The 20,994-nt window shown below is 39.0% G+C and overlaps 5 protein-coding genes across 8 annotated transcripts; 4 read left to right on the top strand and 1 right to left on the bottom strand.

Moving 5' to 3' along the window:
* The first annotated feature begins 2,054 nt into the window (after positions 1-2,054).
* Positions 2,055-5,128, top strand: LOC117635660 (sugar transport protein 14). The gene is made up of 4 exons (XM_034369998.1): positions 2,055-2,500; positions 3,293-3,615; positions 3,695-4,324; positions 4,433-5,128. The coding sequence occupies exons 1-4, from the start codon at positions 2,359-2,361 to the stop codon at positions 4,883-4,885; spliced, it is 1,548 nt and encodes a 515-aa protein (XP_034225889.1). The 5' UTR covers positions 2,055-2,358; the 3' UTR covers positions 4,886-5,128.
* A 509-nt stretch (positions 5,129-5,637) lies between these two features.
* LOC117635852 (CRS2-associated factor 1, chloroplastic) lies at positions 5,638-8,841 on the bottom strand. Its single transcript, XM_034370225.1, has 5 exons — positions 7,855-8,841; positions 7,508-7,635; positions 7,059-7,284; positions 6,831-6,958; positions 5,638-6,740 (listed from the first exon to the last, which is right to left on the bottom strand). The coding sequence occupies exons 1-5, from the start codon at positions 8,687-8,689 to the stop codon at positions 5,805-5,807; spliced, it is 2,253 nt and encodes a 750-aa protein (XP_034226116.1). The 5' UTR covers positions 8,690-8,841; the 3' UTR covers positions 5,638-5,804.
* A 281-nt stretch (positions 8,842-9,122) lies between these two features.
* LOC117636115 (probable glycosyltransferase At3g07620) lies at positions 9,123-12,549 on the top strand. 3 transcript variants are annotated; one of them, XM_034370581.1, is made up of 5 exons: positions 9,123-9,319; positions 9,699-10,303; positions 10,392-10,522; positions 10,855-11,206; positions 11,530-12,549. In XM_034370581.1, exons 1-5 carry the CDS (start codon positions 9,142-9,144, stop codon positions 12,196-12,198), a joined length of 1,935 nt encoding a protein of 644 aa, XP_034226472.1. In that variant the 5' UTR covers positions 9,123-9,141; the 3' UTR covers positions 12,199-12,549. The 3 variants fall into 3 exon arrangements, with proteins under 3 accessions (XP_034226472.1, XP_034226471.1, XP_034226473.1); XM_034370580.1 differs by having other exon boundaries at positions 9,615-10,303; XM_034370582.1 differs by having other exon boundaries at positions 9,206-9,319; positions 9,495-10,303.
* A 542-nt stretch (positions 12,550-13,091) lies between these two features.
* LOC117636168 (probable glycosyltransferase At3g07620) lies at positions 13,092-16,705 on the top strand. Of its 2 annotated transcripts, none has more exons than XM_034370658.1 (5): positions 13,092-13,250; positions 13,821-14,733; positions 14,815-14,945; positions 15,083-15,431; positions 15,769-16,705. In XM_034370658.1, exons 2-5 carry the CDS (start codon positions 13,846-13,848, stop codon positions 16,435-16,437), a joined length of 2,037 nt encoding a protein of 678 aa, XP_034226549.1. In that variant the 5' UTR covers positions 13,092-13,250; positions 13,821-13,845; the 3' UTR covers positions 16,438-16,705. The 2 variants fall into 2 exon arrangements, with proteins under 2 accessions (XP_034226549.1, XP_034226548.1); XM_034370657.1 differs by lacking the exon at positions 13,092-13,250 and adding an exon at positions 13,265-13,322.
* A 489-nt stretch (positions 16,706-17,194) lies between these two features.
* Positions 17,195-19,553, top strand: LOC117635514 (serine/threonine receptor-like kinase NFP). The gene is made up of 2 exons (XM_034369819.1): positions 17,195-17,557; positions 19,434-19,553. Exons 1-2 carry the CDS (start codon positions 17,195-17,197, stop codon positions 19,551-19,553), a joined length of 483 nt encoding a protein of 160 aa, XP_034225710.1.
* The last annotated feature ends 1,441 nt before the right edge of the window (positions 19,554-20,994 follow it).

The raw sequence follows: 20,994 nt of genomic DNA, 5'->3' as shown, positions 1-20,994 counted from the left end.
TACTCGTTGCCAGCCATGTCATAAGTTGTCACATCGATGCCTTCATTAAGGTTGTCACCGTTTCTCAACAATGGCATGATGTTATATTCGACATCTTCTTTGTTCATGGAGAGCCTGCATTGGTCTTCTTTCACATCACTGCGTGTGAGCTGTTTCTCAAAAGGCTTACTGCAATCTTGGATTAAGTTTTGTAGGCTTGGGATTGGTGGCAAATCAGGAGGGGCATAGTTTCCATAGAACAAACCTCCTCTTTCTTGTTGTTGAAATTGCAGTTCTCTAGGTAAGCTTCGTCCTCGTGCAGCACCATTAGTGGATTCTCGGGCTCGCGGGGCTTCAGGTTCTTGGATTCGTAGTGCTTTTCGCTTACTTCTGCTGGGTGAGTTTAACTCAATTCCAGAAAGAATTTTGCGCTTCATGTGCTCCAAATCTCTCGCTGTTTCGGGATTCAAGATTGTATGCTTTAAAAATAGAAGAAGATGAGCACCCTCGGTCCCGTTCGTCATCTCTCCGTCTCCACAACCGGGCTCTTCACGGTCTTCTTGACTAGTCATGCCTGGCCTATTGCTCTCTCCCTCATTGGTGAACATCATACTTTTTTCTCAGGATTCTCGAGAGAAAAGAAAATTAAAAAAAAGAAGGCGGCTTCCGCTAGTTGTAAAGATGGGGACAAGAGAAGGGGAAAAAGAAATAAAATAGGGTTGCGAAGGAACCAAACGATTAGGGTATTTGAGGTGTTTACTTGGCCTTCAAGTAATAAATGTGATCGTGACCAATGAGAAGGTGTTCAGAGTCTTACGATAGTTTTGGCAGTTTTTGACCATGACCATCTGTTACAGTTGATATGAGTGTGAGGATGTCGGGTACAGAGGGCACTGTTTTGATATTGTATAGGATTCTAGTCCTTTTTAATCTCCAATGGTGGGGTGCTTGAAAATGCCCGAGGCCTCATTTCGTTGGTGGGTCCCTTAGTTATTAAAAATTAGTTTACAAAAACTTGATTAAAGCCCAGAAAGGGTTACCAAGCCCAAAGAGAAGCCCAGTAGGCATCATACAATTACAAAAGCCCAAATAACAAAGTATTTTGCTAGCCGGTGGGCGAAATACAACTTTTAAATGCCAATGTAAACTCTACATATATCAACGGTCAAAAATTACTTATACATGTTTGTCAGCAACTGACTATAGCATAACTTATCCAACATTTCACCAGAGGGACAACAGTGTTTTTTTTTTGTTTTTGGGTCAATGAGGGTTAACAGTCTTTGATGGTTATTTTTTGGGTTGTTATGTGCATAGATGGTTTACATAATTTGTGGTTAGAGGTGAAGCTTCGATCCCTTCCACCATTGCAAGAAAAAACAGAAAACAAAAAGACCATTGGGAATATTAGGAATTGCATGTTATTACAATTCACCATTTGGCAAAGATTATTCTACCAAATTGGATAACGGCTAACGCTTCTAGTTCGTGCCAGCGAAAAGTATACTCAGAATTTTGGCCCTCCATCTTCTTCTTCCTTATCCAAATAGTTGTAGGGTTGAAATTTAAAACGAATAGCTGTTACTATTCCTTACAAGTTTCAAAAGTTTTCAACAAAATATTGGATGGATAATCTCGAAATTTACTCTTCCCTGTCATGCGGATTCCCACAGAAACCACTCAGTTAAAGGAAAATCTTCATGTCTTCTTCTTTAACAAATATTCTACCAGTTTACCGTTTTTATCTTTTTTTTATCTTTTGGCCATTATAGTTTACTTCACAAATTAATTAATTAATAAATGGAATTAATATAATCAATTAATCATAATAATCAAGTGCTGGGGAGTTTAGGTCAACTGGACAAAATGCATGACGAGTCCATGGCCTACTTGGGTTTTCGGTATGGAGTAAACAGCCAGCCATTAGAGTTGAATTCAAGATACAATGTAATAATAAAAAAATATTAAAGTTGAGTTATTTTATAAATAATACAGCTAGTCCATGCAGGTCCTTTTCTGACTTTTTCTACTTGTTTTGTATTATGTGTAGCAAAAAAGATAACAGATACAATAACAGATATAGAACACTGATATTTTTTTTCATTTGATACCAATATATATAGTATAAAATTGAGCTGTTTTTCAGTCTAATCTAATTGGGTTGGTTGGTTGACTCCAGCTCTCTGTAACTTCCTGTGTGTATATATACTTGTACCCTTCCCTTTCTCTCCCTCATAGTGAACCATCATTCCCTTCTGTAAGTCATTAGTTTTAAGGTTATAACAGACCTATTGGAGAGAGAGAGAGAGAGAGAGAGAGAGACAGAGACAGAGACAAGAGGCAGAAGCAAAGAGGGTGAGAAAAACAGATTTTAGGAGAATGGCAGGAGGATTTGGAGGTGATGGGGTGCTATCAGAAAGGGCTCATCAGTATGAGTATAGGATTACTGGGTATTTCATCTTTGCTTGCATTGTTGCAGCCCTTGGAGGCTCTCTCTTTGGTTATGATCTGGGTGTTTCAGGTCAGTTCTTTTCACAGGTTTATGATTCTAAAATAAAATTTGATACATTAAATTCTCTTTTGATCTGGGTGTTTGTAATTCATGGATATCAGCATATCCTGTGAAGCAGGTTTGTTAGACTGATGTTTTTCTTGATAAAGTTGAAACCTGTTTTATATTGACGGACCAATATCATGATCATTAAAATTGTTTTTACAAAACTAATTTGAGAGGTTAGAGGAATATGACAGAGGGTGAAATTTGAAACTTTGAATTTTTTCAACTAGTTTTTCATAGAAAAAAAAAATACAGGAAATGATGATAGAATGCTTTGTCTGTGTTCTCAAAAGCATATTATGACGCTTTAAGGAATTCTAAATCCTAATTCTGCATTTCTTCTATGTAATTTATGGGGCAGATTTTTTATTCCTGTACTGTTCATTTTCCAAATGGTTGCAAAGTCTTTCAATACAATACGTTAGGTGCAACATACCATCACTGATGTGTTGCCTCACCTAACAAAAATGAACATACCTTTTCTGTGATTTCCTTATCCACAAAAATGGACAGAAGCCTTCATAGATAAAAAAGTTTCTATGATTTTAGATAAAACATTGAAAGCATACCTGCCATCTGCAACAAGCATATTCCATAATGCTTAAGATTTTTGTTTTTTCGTATGAAAAAGAATGTTACCCTTCAAGGTTTAAGGGAAGGAAAATGGAATTATATACTACTGTGGGGAAGAGGCCTCTTTTGGCATATAATTCCAAAATCAAGATAAAGAATGTTACTTTTGATGCTAAATTTCAGGTGGGGTGACTTCCATGGATGATTTCTTGAAGGAATTCTTCCCGAAAATTTACAGAAGGAAGCAACTGCACCTCAATGAGACAGATTACTGTAAATATGATAACCAAATTCTGACACTCTTTACATCGTCCCTGTACTTTGCGGGACTCATTTCTACATTTGGAGCTTCCCATGTTACCAGAAACAAAGGCAGGAAAGCCAGCATTCTTGTTGGAGCAGTCAGCTTCTTTATAGGAGCAGTCCTGAATGCTGCTGCAAAAAACATTGCAATGCTGATCATCGGTCGAATATTTCTTGGTGTTGGCATTGGATTTGGAAACCAAGTAAGCCTAATGCTCTCCACCAATGAAAATTGACAGCATCTTTCTGATTTACTAACAACTTTCTTGTCCTATAATCCAGGCAGTTCCCTTGTATCTCTCGGAAATGGCTCCTGCGAAAATTCGAGGAGCAGTTAACCAACTTTTTCAGCTGACAACCTGCTTAGGCATCCTGATAGCTAACTTGATAAACTATGGAACCGATAAAATCCATCCATGGGGTTGGAGATTGTCTCTTGGTTTAGCTACAGTCCCAGCAACTCTCATGTTTGTTGGGGGCCTTTTTCTTCCTGAAACCCCAAATAGTCTTGTAGAGCAAGGCAGATTAGAAGAAGCAAGAAAAGTACTGGAGAGAGTGAGAGGCACCACAAAAGTTGATGCTGAGTATGCTGACCTGGTTGATGCCAGCAATGCAGCTCGAGCAATCAAACACCCGTTCAGGAATCTACTTGCAAGAAAAAATCGTCCCCAATTGGTGATAGGAGCCTTGGGAATTCCTGCATTCCAACAGCTCACCGGCATGAACTCTATCCTCTTCTATGCACCCGTCATATTTCAGAGCTTGGGATTTGGCTCAGGGGCAGCTCTATATTCATCTGTCATTACTAGTGGAGCGCTTGTTCTCGCTGCATTCATTTCAATGGCTTTAGTTGATAAGTTTGGCAGAAGAGCTTTCTTCTTAGAAGCTGGAACTGAGATGATATGCTGCTTGGTAAATGCACATTTTAGCAGACTAAGAAACTCTCACTTTAGTTACCAGAATGCCTACAATATTCTATTGCATATACTCACTATACTTTTGTTTTTTCAATCTATGCAGGTTGCTGTGGCCATAACTCTAGCCCTGAAGTTTGGACAAGGAGAAGTCCTCCCAAAAGGAATTGGGATCTTCCTTGTTGTTGTCATTTGCATATTTGTTTTGGCTTATGGAAGGTCTTGGGGTCCTTTGGGGTGGTTAGTTCCAAGTGAGCTATTTCCCTTGGAAACAAGATCAGCTGGACAGAGTGTGGTGGTCTGTGTCAATCTCCTCTTCACAGCTCTGATAGCACAGTGCTTCCTCGCGTCGCTATGCCATCTTCAATATGGGATTTTTCTGCTGTTTGCAGGCTTGATAATGATTATGAGCAGCTTCATCTTCTTCCTCCTGCCAGAAACAAAGCAGGTGCCCATAGAAGAAATATATCTTCTCTTTCAGAAACACTGGTTTTGGAAAAGAATAGTAGGAGATGGGGAGCAAGTTGGACCCAATGGGAAGCCAGGAGCACAAGTTTAGAATCTCTGGCTAGCACAAGAAGAAAACATTGTTCAGATTTCTTATTCATAGTTTGTTTTCTGAATGCAGTTCTATATATAATTAAGAATTCGTTTCAACAATTTCAAAAGTTCAAAGAATTAATATCATTTAGGTCCGGGATAAGTCGCCAAATTTAGAACCAAAATGGCCTGGAAATGTAATATCTGCATGGCAGACAACCTCCATTTTCATAGTAACTACACATCTCTCTGGTCGTGGATATATGTTTATCCTGTTTGTTCTTGTCATGGCAATAACGTTCCAAACAAGCATCTGAGTTCCATTGAAAATTAGAAGACAGCATAAAAATTTCTGACTAGAAGTTAAATAAACATCATAATTGCTGACAGCATCACCATCACCGGATACGTTTTGGTTTGTCACTAACTAGCGATGTGACATTTATCCAAAGAATACAGGATAACCTTGTTATAAATTATTGCATTTTCCTCTGAATTTTTGTAGCACTAAATATTTTAGAAATCCAATTATTAAATATTGTAAAAGAAATTTTTTCAACTTTTTCGTTCGGTATGGAACCAACTTTCCGTTAAAAATATACAGTGGTCAGATGTTCATCGTCCTTATCTAAAATGGATATGTTCAAATTTCCTCTTTCTCCCCTCTTTTCTGACCAAATTTTTTTAAAAGTTAATATTTCTTTCCTAATCGGTGTCAGTGACCCGACATATATTTATTAGTATGAAAACTATATTAAATACAACCCACAATTAAATATTTATGGTCAATAATAATATAATAATGTACACAAAATTAGTTCTATTGGCCCGGAAAACCAAAGCATTGTCAGAATTGACAAAAATTGGGATGTCAAATGGAAGCCAAATTTGTACCACCAAAAACTCTGCATGGCATTCATAATCACATCTCAGAAAGTTCATGCTAATAGCTTAGCAAGTTCATCAACTCTCAAACTTCCCTGTGGTACAACATTATCTAGACTTTCCCCAAAATCCCTTGTTCTTTTAACTTTAGTATCCTTCTTCTGAATCTTCTCACTTCCTCTCTTCACAGGAACTGTTATCTCTTTCACTTCTGAAACAATGGCTTCTTGCTTCATAATCTTTATTCTCTTCTGAACTGCTACTTTCTTAGGTCGATGATGCTTGAACACAGGGCCAGGGGGAGCAGACTGCGCCAAGGCAACTGCCCTTTGAAAAATAATGTCGGCATCCAAGGCAGAATCATCTAAAATAAGTGCACTCCCACTCCCAACAGCTTCGTTCAAAAGTAACAGCACGTTCTCCATACAAGGTCCACTCGACCTTGCTGGCTCACTGAGATTTTCTGAGCTCACTGAAGCACATTGTGGGTTCTCATTACTTCTCGGACCCCCCGTGACTGTCGTTGGTGATGCTTCATCAGCAGCGCAGCCTGTATTATCCAATATGCGCTCAATTCCAGATGGATCCAATATAGCTTTTGATTCATCATCTTCAACATCTGAAATGGTTTCAGTTACATGGGTCCCTCCAACAGCTGAAACCCCATTAACTGTGGCACATGGCTCAACATATCGTGAAGGAGATAGATCCCCACTTCCCTCTGCACCCACAACTTCAGAACCAATAGAGGGTGTGCTTGTATTGAGTATTTCAAGACTTGCATCCTTGACTGAAACTGTAGAAGCGCATGATGTTGATTCTTCCTGGCCTTCCAAGGGAGGTGCAATAGAAGTTGAATCATCAATGTCAGATCCTTTGACTTCCTTGAGATCATTCTCTGGAGAAGGAAGAGAAGACTTCCATTCCCGACCTCTCCACATAAGAATGTGCTCAAGTTCAAATGAAATTAGCACGCAAGGGACAAGATCCTGCATTCACATAGTTAAGAGAATTTCTTAGCATGCTTTGCTATGAAAATTATCATGACAAGAGAAATGTTCTCTAAAAGAATAGCAGACCTTTAGTTTAGCACCTATTTTCCGGTAGTCACTCCCATTCATCCCTGTACAATTTATTCGCACTAATTCACACTCTTCAAAGGCCTCTCTGACATTTTTTGCCAACTCAGAGTATACTCCATTTTTCCCTGTTAAAAACAAACTCACCATTATGAGTTTACTTGAGGGAAAAACTGAAACATTCTTATTGCCATTCTAAAGATTACATTAGGCATAAGCATATGGTACCTAGCTTGCATATTGGTATCAGATTCCGTCCCTTCTTGCGCATTTCAGTTGCTTCTTCTAGTGTTAGACCCTCAGGAGCCCGTTGAACCAGTCTAGGATATACAGGAGTGATAGGTCTCCAAAGCATGAGAGGAAACTGCGGACGAGTTTTGTAGTTGTAGTTTCTGCCTCGGAAAAGGTATAACACCCCACCTTTTCTGTAAATGATTTTCCCTCCAGTTTTTTCCTATCAAACAATATAATCCAATAATAATTAACTCAAATGACAAACAAACCAAATCTCAAACAACCTGACATCCTTTGGTAATCTTATATTTGTAAAATAGTGAGTCATAGTTTGGCTGTTACTCAACCTACTTTGTTATCATGCCATACATACTTCACAAATCAATGCTAAGATGAATGCATGAAATCACAAGTGACAAGCATATTCAGCAAGAAGAACCAACCTCTATTTGCTCGCACACGTTGTCCATGTCGACTGTACACACTCCTTTGCATTTTATCTTGCACACTCTCCGGCGCTTCCAGTGAGCATGTATGTTATCCAACATGTTGTGGGTGAAACCATCTCTACCTAAAAAGCCAAATGAATAGAATCATAAAATAAAAACTCATAAGCGTAGTTTGCAAATCTCTGGCATTTTGAAGCTCTAAATCTAAAACTCACATCATCTACCACCACAATTGAAATTAAAACTGCCTCCAATTTCAAAATCTCACCAAGAATGAATCAAAATTCCAAATGAAAGAAAACAAATAAAGGCTACAAAGTCAAATGAACAAGATTATATACCCATATTCAACTGCCTCCTGGTTTTGATACACCCTTTAACCAACTCTTTAACCTCCTCAGGCGTCAGTGGGTCACCCAATATCTCATCCCTAGACTTCACATACTTTGGACCCGACCCGGGTAAGTACGGACCAGGGGACTGCACCGGCTTAACCCCTTTCTTATGCGGTGGTGGCAGCTGGAACGAGTCGAATTCCTTCAATTTCTTCTTGCTCGGAGGCAATGGGGCCCGACCCGTCCACGGCCGGGCCATCGTGGTGGGCCCGAATGGCGCATACGCCGGTTCTCGGAGCTTAAGGGGCTTCACCTTAGGAGTCTCAGTGTAGCTGTACTTGAATTCAAATGGGGCTCCGTCGATGACGTACGAAAGGCCATCATCGCCGACGGAAATGTTGGCTTTTCTGTCAACTGTTGGACCTTTATCTTTTGGGATTTTCGAGAGCTTTGTGGGTCTAATAATTCGGCGAAATGCGGGGTGCGATTCTTTAGGGTTAGGGTTTTTAGAGTATTTGGATTTTTTGCCCGGGATGGAAGGGCTCGAGGGAAACGAAGGTGTGCCTATGGATTTGAATGTTTCACTCGTCGTGGTGGTGTCAGTGGCAGAGTCGTAAATAGTGGCAATTCTGGTGGCGGAGTCGAAGCGGCGCTCGCGGCGGATATCGTCCTCGATTTCTTGCTGGGCCCTCCGCCGCTCGTTAAATTTCTCGGCGTTGGCATTATTCCACCTCGCGAACCGGACTTCTGTGGGCGGGCGGTTCGGGGTGGGGTTGTGGTTCGGGTTCAGGTTCAATAGTGGCGCGAAAATTGGACAGGAAGTGGGCAAATTTAGCGCCATTTACTGGGAAAGTACGATTTGGGATCCTCAAATTGAAAGCCAAAGCTTACAACTTTAAGAAGAAAGGAGGCATTTTGCTGGGTTTAGATGCAAACCAGTTAAACGACGTCGCAGAGGCAGAGCAGTTGATAGTAGGGGTTTTCAAGTTTGAGTTTTGCAGAGGGAGGGGAGGAGAGAGAGAGGTTTAAGGTTAGCTTGGCGCTAACTGCCAAAGGCCAAGTGTCAAGTCCCTTCGAAGCGACGTCGTTAGCTAAACAAAAAGAACGACATGCCGTGTTTACATTCAGAAGACTCAGATGAGTTAGATCCTCACCTCCCGGACATTGTAGACGACATAACACATGTTGTAGGTCAATGTCTGCCTGCACTATGTGTTCTGCTTTTTGCCATGTTTTTACTACTTATGTATGTAAAACGCATGAATGACGAAAGGATGGCTTCACCGTAATACTATGAAACAGAAAGGTCATTTTAGCAAGTACCTGCTGCTTCCGCTTCCAAAGTCGGAGTTTTCTAGGATTATAATAAGTTGGCATTGGCAAAGTAGTAGTAGCAGTTTCAGCTGCGGAACCCATGAACCGACACTTGACCAAAGCCTGAAGAGATCTCTTCTGGCCTCGCACATTCAAGGTACTCCATAGAAAGATTGATTCTTTACCTCATTTGATCTTGTAAAGTCTTTAAATGTATGGGTTTTTAAAAAAAATTTGAATATATTGGGTAGGTTCCTTATAAAATCACAATCTTTCCTGTTTTAAGATTTGGCGAAATTTCCATTTACAAATTAGAATCTAATTTCTTTCAGATATTGAAGTGTTGTTAAAAACAAGTGGTTAACTGTGCAATTTCTGTGATATGGATATTGCTGGCAACATTGAAATCCGGAGACTGCTGTTGATAATCGGTGGGGTGGTTGTTATTGTAGTTGCATCTGAGTGTTTTGAGCTTCCCTCTGGTAAAAAGTTTTACTTTTCAACTGCTGATAAGGGTTCAACTCCAACATCCACAGTTTTTGCCAATGTTAGCAGCTCAAACAACTCAAAGCCTAGCAAGTCTAATGTCGGTGTGGTAGTGGGCCTAGTGGCTAATGATACTGATATTTCAGATTTGGCACCAGACGATGACAGTAATTCACACAAGGAGCTCATGTTGGAGAAAAATTTAACCCTTGATGAGAATTTTCTGGTGGGGACGGATAGAAATGCAGATGATATTTCTGTTCAGGAAAAGACTATCGATTTTAGAAATGATTCCTTACAGAAGACTGATAAAACAGATGAAAGTTACAAGGCAGACAATGGACCTAAAACAAGCTCTGGTTTAACAGTGAGTGAAGGTAGAAATGAAGCTGGTATTGTGCCAGTTGTATCGCAAGGAATCTCTACAGAGAGTCCGGAAACCTTAAATGCAGATTCAAAGGGCAATGTGAAACAAACTACAGAAACCCAAATTGAGCATCAAAAGACTGAGCTATGGCAACCTCTTCCAGTCACCTTGAATGGCAATTCTACAATGACTAGTATTTCCATACTAAAGAAGTGGAATCCACGACCAACATCACTATCCCAGATGAATGCATTATTGCTTCGAATTCCTGTTTCTTCTCCTTCAATGGTACGAATTTAAATTTGAGGTTCCAATTTGGGCAACAGGGAATGAGTTAAAGTTTCTGGATACTCACTTGTACTTTTATTTGCACCAGAGTCCACGGCGGTATTCTACACGTGATCGTGAACTTCAATCTGCAAAATTAGAGATTGAGAATGCTCCCATTATAAGGAACAATCCAGGACTTAGTGCTTCTGTTTTCCGAAATCTTTCCAAATTTATAAGGTAAGCCCGTTTTGTTTAGATACCTAATCTGTCCACTATGTATATGCATGTATAAAATGCTTTATTTTCATTTTCTTTTAGTGGTTGCTTGTACTGCTTCAGTTATGTCCATATTTTTACTTTCAATTTGGTACTTATCAATCTCTACAGATTCTTTTCGTGCTTTTAGAGACACATGAGCATCCTATATTTAGATATGGAATTGTGAATATTGCTCTGATTCCATGTTGCCTTGTTTGTCTCTTCAAGGAGTTGAAAGTTTGAAATGTAGACTTCTTTGTGGAAACCCATGACAAATTTTATCTTGATATTTTATATGTATTCTATTGCAGGAGTTATGACTTGATGGATCACATGCTCAAAGTTTATATCTACAAGGAAGGTGAAAAGCCTGTATTCCATCAGCCTTTGATGAGAGGAATTTATGCCTCAGAAGGGTGGTTTATGAAACTAGTTGAGGGGAATAAAAAATTTGTTGTGAGGGACCCGAAAAAAGCTCATTTATTCTATTTACCCTTTGATTCGCATATGCTAAGGTTGACCCTTTCTGGACAAAATGTCAAAAATGGTAAGAAGGTCCTAGAGAAATACCTGAAGAGCTATGTTGGGTTAATTGCAAGAAAGTATTCTTTCTGGAACAGAACGGAAGGAGCAGATCATTTTCTTGTTGCTTGTCATGACTGGGTATGGTTCTCATGCATCAATCTAATTTTAATGTCATAGTTTCAGAGTCACCAATCTTTCTCTTCTCTTTCAAAGTTGATGAGTTCCTGTGGAGTATAAGTCCTATTCAGCACCATGAGCATTATTTGTTAGTCTAGAATAACTATTAATCCAGGAGCTGTGCTTCCTGTTAGTTTGGGTGATAATGATGCGGTTTTCTCCTATATGTTTCTGCCTTTTGCCTTTTCAAGGGGAAAATGGACACTATCAGTCATATTGAACTGCATTATACCATCCTCTATCAAAGCCTTTATCTAATACAGCCTTGTCATATGGAATTTCAGGCCCCAAAACTCACAAAACAGTGCATGAAGAATTGCATCAGATCTCTTTGCAATGCCAATGTTGGTGGAGACTTCAAAATTGGCAAGGACACCAGTCTACCTGTTACATATATACGTTCTGTTGAGAACCCTTTGCAGGATCTTGGAGGAAAACCGGCTTCAGAAAGATCTATTCTTGCCTTCTTCGCCGGGGGCATGCATGGATATCTCCGACCAATTCTACTACACTACTGGGAGAACAAAGAACCTGACATGAAAATCTTTGGCCCAATGCCACATGATGTTGAAAGCAAAAGAATTTACAGGGAATACATGAAGAGCAGCAAGTATTGCATATGTGCCAGGGGTTACGAGGTTCACACACCTCGAGTAGTTGAGGCCATATTCTATGAGTGTGTGCCAGTCATCATATCAGATAACTACATGCCTCCTTTCTTTGAGGTATTTAATTGGGAGGCATTTGCAGTTTTTGTACAAGAGAAGGATATCCCTAATTTGAGAGACATTCTGCTTTCAATCCCAGAAGAGAAGTACCTTACGATGATGTCGAGTGTAAAGATGGTGCAACAACATTTCTTTTGGCACAAGAAACCCGTGAAGTATGATTTATTTCATATGATACTTCATTCAGTTTGGTACAATAGAGTTCTTCAGATAAAAACCAGATGAAAATGTGAGATTTTCAGGTTCTCTGGTACTAAAAAAGACTGGTGGCTGTAAACTAAAGGTTGCTGTAAACAAGCAGTAAAGAAGGAGAGAGCTATAAAACAGACTGACTCTACCGATGATTTCTTGCCCCTGAAATTGAGAATGAAGCTGAATACAAGGAAATTCTAGCTTAGTGGGGATAGTGTATGTAAATGGCCAATTGTGTCAAAATATTCAACAGAAGAAGAAAAAAGCAACTACAGATTGTGTTTTTGCTTCTTATGAGCTTGAAGTAGTGTTAGTTAAAGATCACATAATAGAAATTGCTCTACCTGTGGATTATATGTAGATTGATCTGACAATAAAAGATTATACAACCGGCTCATACAAAATTCATATATGTGGTAGGCCTTTGTCTTAAAGAAAAGTTTGTAACACTAATATAGAGACCACCCAAAAAGGACAAATAAAAATGATGCTGATGGGGTTCGTACGAAATCATTTTGTCTACTTTTTAGTTATTTAGTATTTCTACTTGTAGTGGAGCGCCAGAGCAGAGGATGCCAAAATGTCAGTTAGTGGTCAACACTGAACAGTGGCAGTCGTGTAAATTGAGTAACAACTAATAACCAAAGTGTACTTTCACTTTTATAGTTGTCTTTTTAAGCCAACAAAAAAAAAATATAATGAATACAGTAAGTAAGCCAGATGGCGTCATGGCAGAGTGAAGACAAAAACCAATGAATTTCAGCAAAAAATATATATATTAAATGCTTGTCCTGATCAATTGTAAAAATTTATATTTCATTTAGGGAAAAGTATTTTAAATCAATAATTGGTTGAGACTGAAGAGTGAGATGCTCTTCCTTCTTTAAACGGACTTTCAAAGGACCAAACTTGGAAAAGCCGTCTTCTTTACTTCCCAAAAACAAAGAAAAGCCGTGTTCTTTGCAAAAGGTTTCTTATTTCCTTTTTTGGGTTATACTCATACATACTGAACTGTTCAGTTTTGGGTTTTCCTGTTTGGCTTCAAAGGAAATTCAGCCTCAAGTTTTGTGCTTTCCTATACTCAGGTTAGTTATGGTCTTTCATTTTCTCGGGAACCAAACAAGAATAGCATTTCTTGTTGCTAATGCCTCCAGAATGTTAGTGTTTCTCAGTCACTCAGATAAGGCATAGATTCATAAACTAGACTAGAATGCCTGCCAATTGTAACTGAAATTGCTTGAGTTCTGTTTTACATTATTGATGGTGAAGCTTAATTAATGTGTGTATAACTATTAAATTAGCCTTAATTAGTAATCTCTATTGAGCCAGCCAGCCAGCTTTCATTGTTGTTTTTTGGTAATTAAATTAAGGATTTTGCTATCATGTTTATATGATGTGAGTGAGGTGATTTTGAATTGTTGTTTCAGTTTTTTCACTATAACAAAGTTAGCCTTATTGGTGCTCTCTGCTCTCTAACTGTTCATGAACTTCACTGTTTGTTTTGGTCTCTACCCTGATTACATGTTAACAATTCCAAATATTAATGCTTCAAATTCTTGTATTTATTTTTCCAATGTGTGATTCTGGGTTGTCTATAGTGCCTATCTGATTGTAATTTGCATGTATAATTTTATCATTGTGGGAACTTTATGCAGGACTTGGCAAGTATTAGGGCCTGGTATGAAGTACTCATTTCAATTTCCTAAGATATGCCATGTAGAAACCCGGAGATGGCTTTTTCTTCTGGGAGTACTGGCTGTTACTTACGTATCGTTTCAGTCATTGTTGCTTCCCTATGGAAATGCTCTTCGGTCTCTGTTGCCTCAGAATGAGGTTCAAGAACAATTCAAAGGTAGCGGCGTCTTCTCTATTCATTCTTCTGCCAAGTCTGTGATGGTCCACAATCCTCTTACGGTACATTCTTCTTCGGATTTTATTGATGTTTCAATGTTTAGTGGGGTGGAGAAAGCTGCTGGTAACTCTGGTCTTGGAGGAGAAATTGGACATGATCGTGGACGGAAGGGAAAGGATGTACATAAGGAAATTGATTTAATATTAGAAGAAAAAGGGATAGATAATACTTTTGCAAATACCATTCATAGAAATGTAGATCACAATTTTCCGTCTGAGAATGTGGTAGACACAAATGGAAGTCTAGCATTAGTCAGCATTGAAAATCAAGAAAATGGTTCTGTTCAGGATAAGGCTAATGTGGCTAAGTATGGCTTCCCCTTGGAGCGGATTGTGTTACCAAACTATGAAACTTCTACTGAGAATACTTTGAAAGAAAATTCAAATCTGACAGCAAAAAAATCTGATGGTATCAAGACTGGTTTTCCATGCTCTCCACTCATTTTACCTGCAGCAGCTTCGTTGGCAAATGCGACCAATGCTTCTGTTGGTTCTACTTCCTTCAAAAGTGATGTTATGACTTCAAAAAATGGTTCTGTGGTGATGACAAATCCTGGGAGGAAGAAGATGAAGAGTGAATTGCCACCAAAGTCAATAACATCAATATATGAGATGAACCATATACTAGTGCGGCACCGTGCGTCTTCACGTTCATTGGTATAAATATTTCTGTTGCCAACCTAATCATCCCTTAATCAGTTTATGTAGGGGTTCCTAACTTCTTATATTTTGTTGCAGAGACCACGATGGTCCTCTGTACGTGACCAGGATATCCTAGCTGTGAAGTCACAGATTGAGCATCCTCCTGTTGCAATAAATGATCGAGAACTTTATGCCCCTCTCTTTCGAAATGTTTCTATGTTTAAAAGGTAATTGGAATTAAAATAGGAGTTGATTTGATTTTAATCCTACATTGAAGCCTAATTTGCCATTATCAAGTGATGCTCTTTTTTCTTTTTTAACAAAAAAGTGATTCTTTTTAAAGTAATAGTTGTTCCATTATCAGGAGTTACGAACTTATGGAACGCACACTGAAAATCTATATCTACAAGGATGGAAACAAGCCCATCTTCCATCAACCAATACTCAAGGGGTTATATGCTTCAGAAGGATGGTTCATGAAACTGATGCAGGGATATAAGCGCTTTGTTGTGAAGGATCCACGAAAGGCGCATCTGTTTTATATGCCATTTAGTTCACGGATGCTAGAGTACAGTCTATATGTACGTAACTCTCACAACCGTACAAACCTACGCCAATTTTTGAAGGAATATTCTGAAAAAATTGCAGCAAAGTATCCTTACTGGAACAGAACTGGTGGAGCAGATCATTTTCTTGTTGCTTGCCATGACTGGGTATGCTCTCCATGCATCTTTCCTTGTCCTTGATTTTGCTTGGGTGACTAATGTCTTCTTTGTTATTTTGATAAGATACAAAGAGAGTAGAGTGAGATTCATGACCTAAGCTTTCACTTTTAAATGAATCTTATCATATTGGCCCATGTGAATACCAAATCTAGTGAGGAGGTTGTTTAAACCGACCAAAGGACTGTTTTCAAAAGTGGAACACCATATGTTCTGTCCATAAATGTGTGCTTGTTTGAGCCCATAATGACTGCAATTTCCTACATGTGTGTGTGTGTGTCTCTTTCTGTGTGCATGTATTCTTAATATGAAAGGTTGGCTTTTATAGGCTCCATATGAAACAAGGCACCATATGGAACGTTGCATGAAAGCCCTCTGCAATGCTGATGTAACCGGCGGCTTTAAAATAGGAAGGGATGTGTCCCTTCCAGAAACGTATGTTCGGTCTGCGAGAAATCCTCTTAGAGATCTTGGCGGCAAACCTCCTTCTCAGAGGCAGATTCTTGCCTTTTATGCTGGAAATATGCATGGCTATTTACGTCCAATTCTGCTAGAGTACTGGAAAGACAGAGACCCTGATATGAAGATCTTTGGTCCAATGCCTCCTGGTGTTGCAAGCAAAATGAACTATATCCAGCATATGAAGAGCAGCAAATACTGTATCTGCCCCAAGGGTTACGAGGTCAACAGCCCACGGGTGGTCGAAGCAATATTTTACGAGTGCGTACCTGTGATCATATCCGACAATTTTGTTCCGCCATTTTTCGAGGTTTTGGATTGGGGGGCATTCTCAGTAATTCTTGCTGAGAGAGACATTCCAAACTTGAAAGAGATACTGCTTTCAATACCGGAAGAGAAGTATCTTCAGATGCAGCGAGGGGTCAGGAAGGTTCAAAAGCATTTTCTTTGGCATGCTAGGCCCCTCAAGTATGATCTCTTCCACATGACTCTTCACTCAATTTGGTACAACAGAGTTTTTCAGATAAAAATCCGGTAAGGTTGCTTAAGCATGGTGAAATGTTAAGAGCAGACGGCAGAGGTGGAAATGTAAATGCCAGTCCCAGAAATAGAAATGGGGCTGTTTTTCTTCTCTGTAATATATCAGCTTCTTATTCTCCCTGTGAATTTGTAGAAATAGTTTCAGTTAAAAATCTAGCCCATGAAATAACTGCAGGTAAAGCATTATGTACTATTTCCAGCTTTCACCTTGTCAATGGTAATTACACATTGCTATTGAAAGCTCAGTAGTTGCTTTATTGATTATACTTTCAGCGGTCTTGGTGGTCTATACTTGTAAATTATCAAATAAGAGGAAACCTTTCAAGGTCACAAACTATGGGCCGGAGATGGTTCAGGATAAGTTACTTACTGGGATTTCACAGTATCTAGGTAAGCCAATCATGTACGGAAAAGAAATGATTATGGAGGCAACCATGAACCTTGATGAACATTGTAAAATTTGGGGTTCAATTTACAAAGGCACTATGTATGGGAAGGTTTTAGCCTTAAAGAGAACCAAGGGAGATATCAAGGAGGAGCTGAACATCCTGCAGAAAATAAATCATGTGAATTTGGTAAGTTTTCTGGGCACTTCATGCGAAACAGATGGAACTCGCTTCTTGGTTTACGAATACGCTAAGAACGGATCACTTGAAAAGTGGTTGCACCCCAACTCTGCTGCAGCTTCTTCTCAAGCTCTGCAGTGGCCAGCCTCAGTTGGAGTCAGAGAATACACATAGCACTAGAGATTGCCAATGGCCTGCAATATGCATGATCACACTCAACCAAGCATTGTTCACTGGGATCTCAGAGCAAAGAACATCCTTCTAAACTCAAATTTTAAGGCCAAGATAGCAAATTTCTCAATGGCTAGAACTGTTGCAGATCCCATAATGCCAAAAGTGGATGTTTTCGCATTTGGGGTCGTACTATTGGAGTTGCTCTCAGGAAAGAAGGCCTTGGAAACAAAAGACAAGGGCGAAATCGTTATGTTGTGCAAAGAACTAAGGGCGGTGTTGAAGAATGAAGAGGAGAGAGTGGACAGGTTAATCAAGTGGATGGATCCAAAACTGGAGAACTGCTATCCTATTGATAGGGCTCTGAGTTTGGCAGCCCTGGCATACAAGAAAAGGCCTTGGCTTGGCCAAAAATGGCAGAAGTTGTCTTTAACCTTTCTATTCTTGCTCAGTCATCCCCTAAGACAATGCATAAACCTTCAAGTTCAGATGTAGATCCACAAAGCATTGTGGTAGTCATTCCATTCGAAACTCGCTGATTCGGGCAGACGAAGAAGTTTCTATGCTATGTGATTGATCCCTAAATTTTGAGCTAGTTAATATACTTGTATGTTTCTATTCTTTGAATGAATTAATGTAAAATTTTGCTCCTTTTGTTTTCCTTTTATTTTCCCAACTTTGATGTAAATAGGTCCTCTTTTGTTTTATTTTTTTTTATGGCAATAGGTCCGTTGGTCGACCCGATGTCCTCGTCGGCACACTCGCACCACACGGCAGAGTGGCCCTGATACTAAATTATCATATTCCGGATCGGCTCTGTTGTAACACGATAATGTCCGCTTTGGGTCCTCCCATGCCCTCACGATTTTGTATCTGGGAACTCACGAGCAACTTCCCAGTGGGTCACCCATCTTGGGATTGCTCTAGCCCAAACTTGCTTAATTTTGGAGTTTCCATGACTCCGAAGCCAGTGAGCTTCCAAATGGCCTCGTGCTAGATGGAGGTGGGCATCTAGATATAAGACACACCACCCCCTCTCCGTTGGTTGATGTGGAATGTTACAAGTGGAGGAAAAGTCAATGCTGGATATGATGCTTGGAAACTTTCAAGCAACAGGGAAGAGGCAGAGCTATCAAAAAATCAATGGAAATAAACAAGTAGTTTAATTCGGGTCTACATATAAAATGTGTGTAAAGCAACTTTCTAAATGCAAGTTCTCAAACAATTAGAAGCAGTTTGACCATTACATTATATCATATAGTAAAAATTAGGGAGAAGCTGAATACAGTCTTTCAATGCAAAAGTTTTCTACAATGAAGACGCATTCGTAAGTTCTTACTTCATCTTGAAGCCTTGTGAGGAGACATCAAAACGAACTTTAAGTAGCCTTGGGAAATCATTGTGTCAAACACAAGTCATTCCACCCAAGTTGCTTTTAAACAAGCCAGAGAAAGATCTGAATTTATGAGACCCAATTTCCGGAAGAGAAATAGGACGTAGTTCACTTACATTTTCAAGTATCGGCATGCTATAAAGCTCCACAAATTTGTCCAGAAGTATCTCGTTCATTTGGTCCACATCACATGCATAAGTCCAGAAGGAATCATGCACCCCTGCAAGCATATTTTAACACATATGTGAGACTTCAAACATACTTCAATATGTAAGTGAGAACTAAAACCAACATACTTCAAACATACTTCAAAAGAGACTATGTTTTGATGAATCTATGCCCTCTAATCCTCTAAGTACAGAGCACTTCAGCAGGGTGTAGAGACTAGCCTTTTTCAACTCTTTAAGCTCTGTTCTGATCTGGGTTTTTGCTAAAAGGGAGATGGGTTTTGTTGGGTTGCTCAGAACAGCTTGGATTGCAGCGATACTGCCTATACTCAAAGCTTCTGTACCTTCTTCTAGGTTGAGCTCATTTCATGGAGTTGTTTTGGAATTTGCCAAGAGAGGAAAGATCATGAAGTCATTTGGGTGTCTTAATTCAATTTCTCTATAGCCCAAGAGCCCTACCAACTACTATTATGCCATTACTCGAGTATCTACCGTCCCTTTTTGATTTTTTACATTTCCAAAGTTATTACCCGTATAAAGATTTTACCACTTTCATGTTTAATAATTTATTATACACGCGCGCGCGCATATATCTCATGTTTAATACATGTATTTTTTACAATAAATTTTATGATTCTTCCTTTCATGTTTACTGTTGTGGTATTTTGACTCTGACATATGTATTTTGGTTGTTCAGGAGATCAAGTTTGGTTGGAAAATTGTAGTTGGCTCAATAGTTGGATTCTTTGGTGCAGCATTGGGTAGTGTGGGAGGTGTTGGGGGTGGAGGCATTGCTTGCCTTGATCATTGGTTTTGATCCTAAGTCTTTCACGTTTATTGAAATTTTTGTAAAAAATAAGTGTATTAAACATGATAAATACGCGCGCGCACGTGTATAATACATTATTAAATGTGAAAGTAATAAAATCTTTATACGGGTAATAACTTTGAAAATGTAAAAAATCAAAAAGGGACGGTAGATACTCGAGTAATGGCATAGTAGTAGTTGGTAGGGCTCTTGGGCTATAGAGAAATTGAATTAAGACACCCAAATGATTTCACAAAAGATTTAATAAATAGAAATTAATTACTTTGTGTTCTTTTTCTTCAATCTTTTTATATTAAATAATAATTAAAATATAATTACTAAGCAAAGTGATTTAAAAAGGCTAAGATATTACTTGATTACGTATAGTAATTTAAAGAAGTAGGCCAAAAAAAAAAAACAAAGAAACACATTTTATATTTATTAAATATTAAAAATAAAAAAGAGTATAGCCGTGCGGCGATACTATGCATATTAAAGAAAAGGACGCTCCCAGCCCCTAGGTGCCACGTGTCAAAGGAGTAAAGACTTTTTTTATTAAAAAAGAAGAAGGGGAAAACGGGTAGAGCCGTAGGCTATACTATTTTTTTAAAATAAATATTAAAAAAAGTATAGCCGGGCGGCTATACTATTATATATACAAAAAGGCCGGCCATGGCCTAAGCCCACGCGTCAAAGAGGTAAAGCCATACTATTTTTTAAATGCAAAAAACGAGTATAGCCGCACGGCTATACTATTTTCTTAAAAATTCAAAAAAATAGTATAGCCGGGATGCTATACTTATATATAAAAAGGCCGGCCCACGGCCTAAGCCCACGTGTCAAAGAGCCCTTAGCCCACGTGTCAAGGAGGTAAAGCCATATTATTTTGAAATGCAAAAAACGAGTACAGCCGCACAGCTATACTATTTTTTTAAAAATTCAAAAAAATAGTATAGCCGGGCGGCTATCCTATTATATATATAGGCCGGCCCGTGGCCTAAGCCCAGGTGTCAAAGAGGTAAAGCCATACTATTTTTTAAATGCAAAAGGCGAGTATAGCCGCTATTTTTTAAATGCAAAAGGCGAGTATAGCCGAGCGGCTATACTATTATGGACAATGCAGCTGCAGAATCAACACCGCCCTTGCTGTGCCCCAGCAGCATCACACCCTTACCGGATCCCTAGTAAAGCTCCTCAATGTATTGCTTGAGTTCCCATGCATTGTGCTCAACATATGCGTTCATCCAAGAAAACATATGAAAAGGGAAGACAAATTTCACAAAACTCAGTCATCAATGCACACAGAGTAATGACTCATTATCTCACTGTGAATTTTTGCAATATGGCAAGCTAGACCCATCTTCGANAAGAATTTCTTTGTTCCAACAAAGTATAAGGGGCCGTGATNGCTAAAGAGGCCTGAAAAATCAAAGTTCCCATAACTATAGGC

Source organism: Prunus dulcis, chromosome 7 (assembly GCF_902201215.1).
Source record: "Prunus dulcis chromosome 7, ALMONDv2, whole genome shotgun sequence".
NCBI lineage: Eukaryota > Viridiplantae > Streptophyta > Magnoliopsida > Rosales > Rosaceae > Prunus > Prunus dulcis.
The sequence above is the reverse complement of the archived record's forward strand: the minus strand, read 5'-3'. Positions and strand labels throughout refer to the sequence as shown.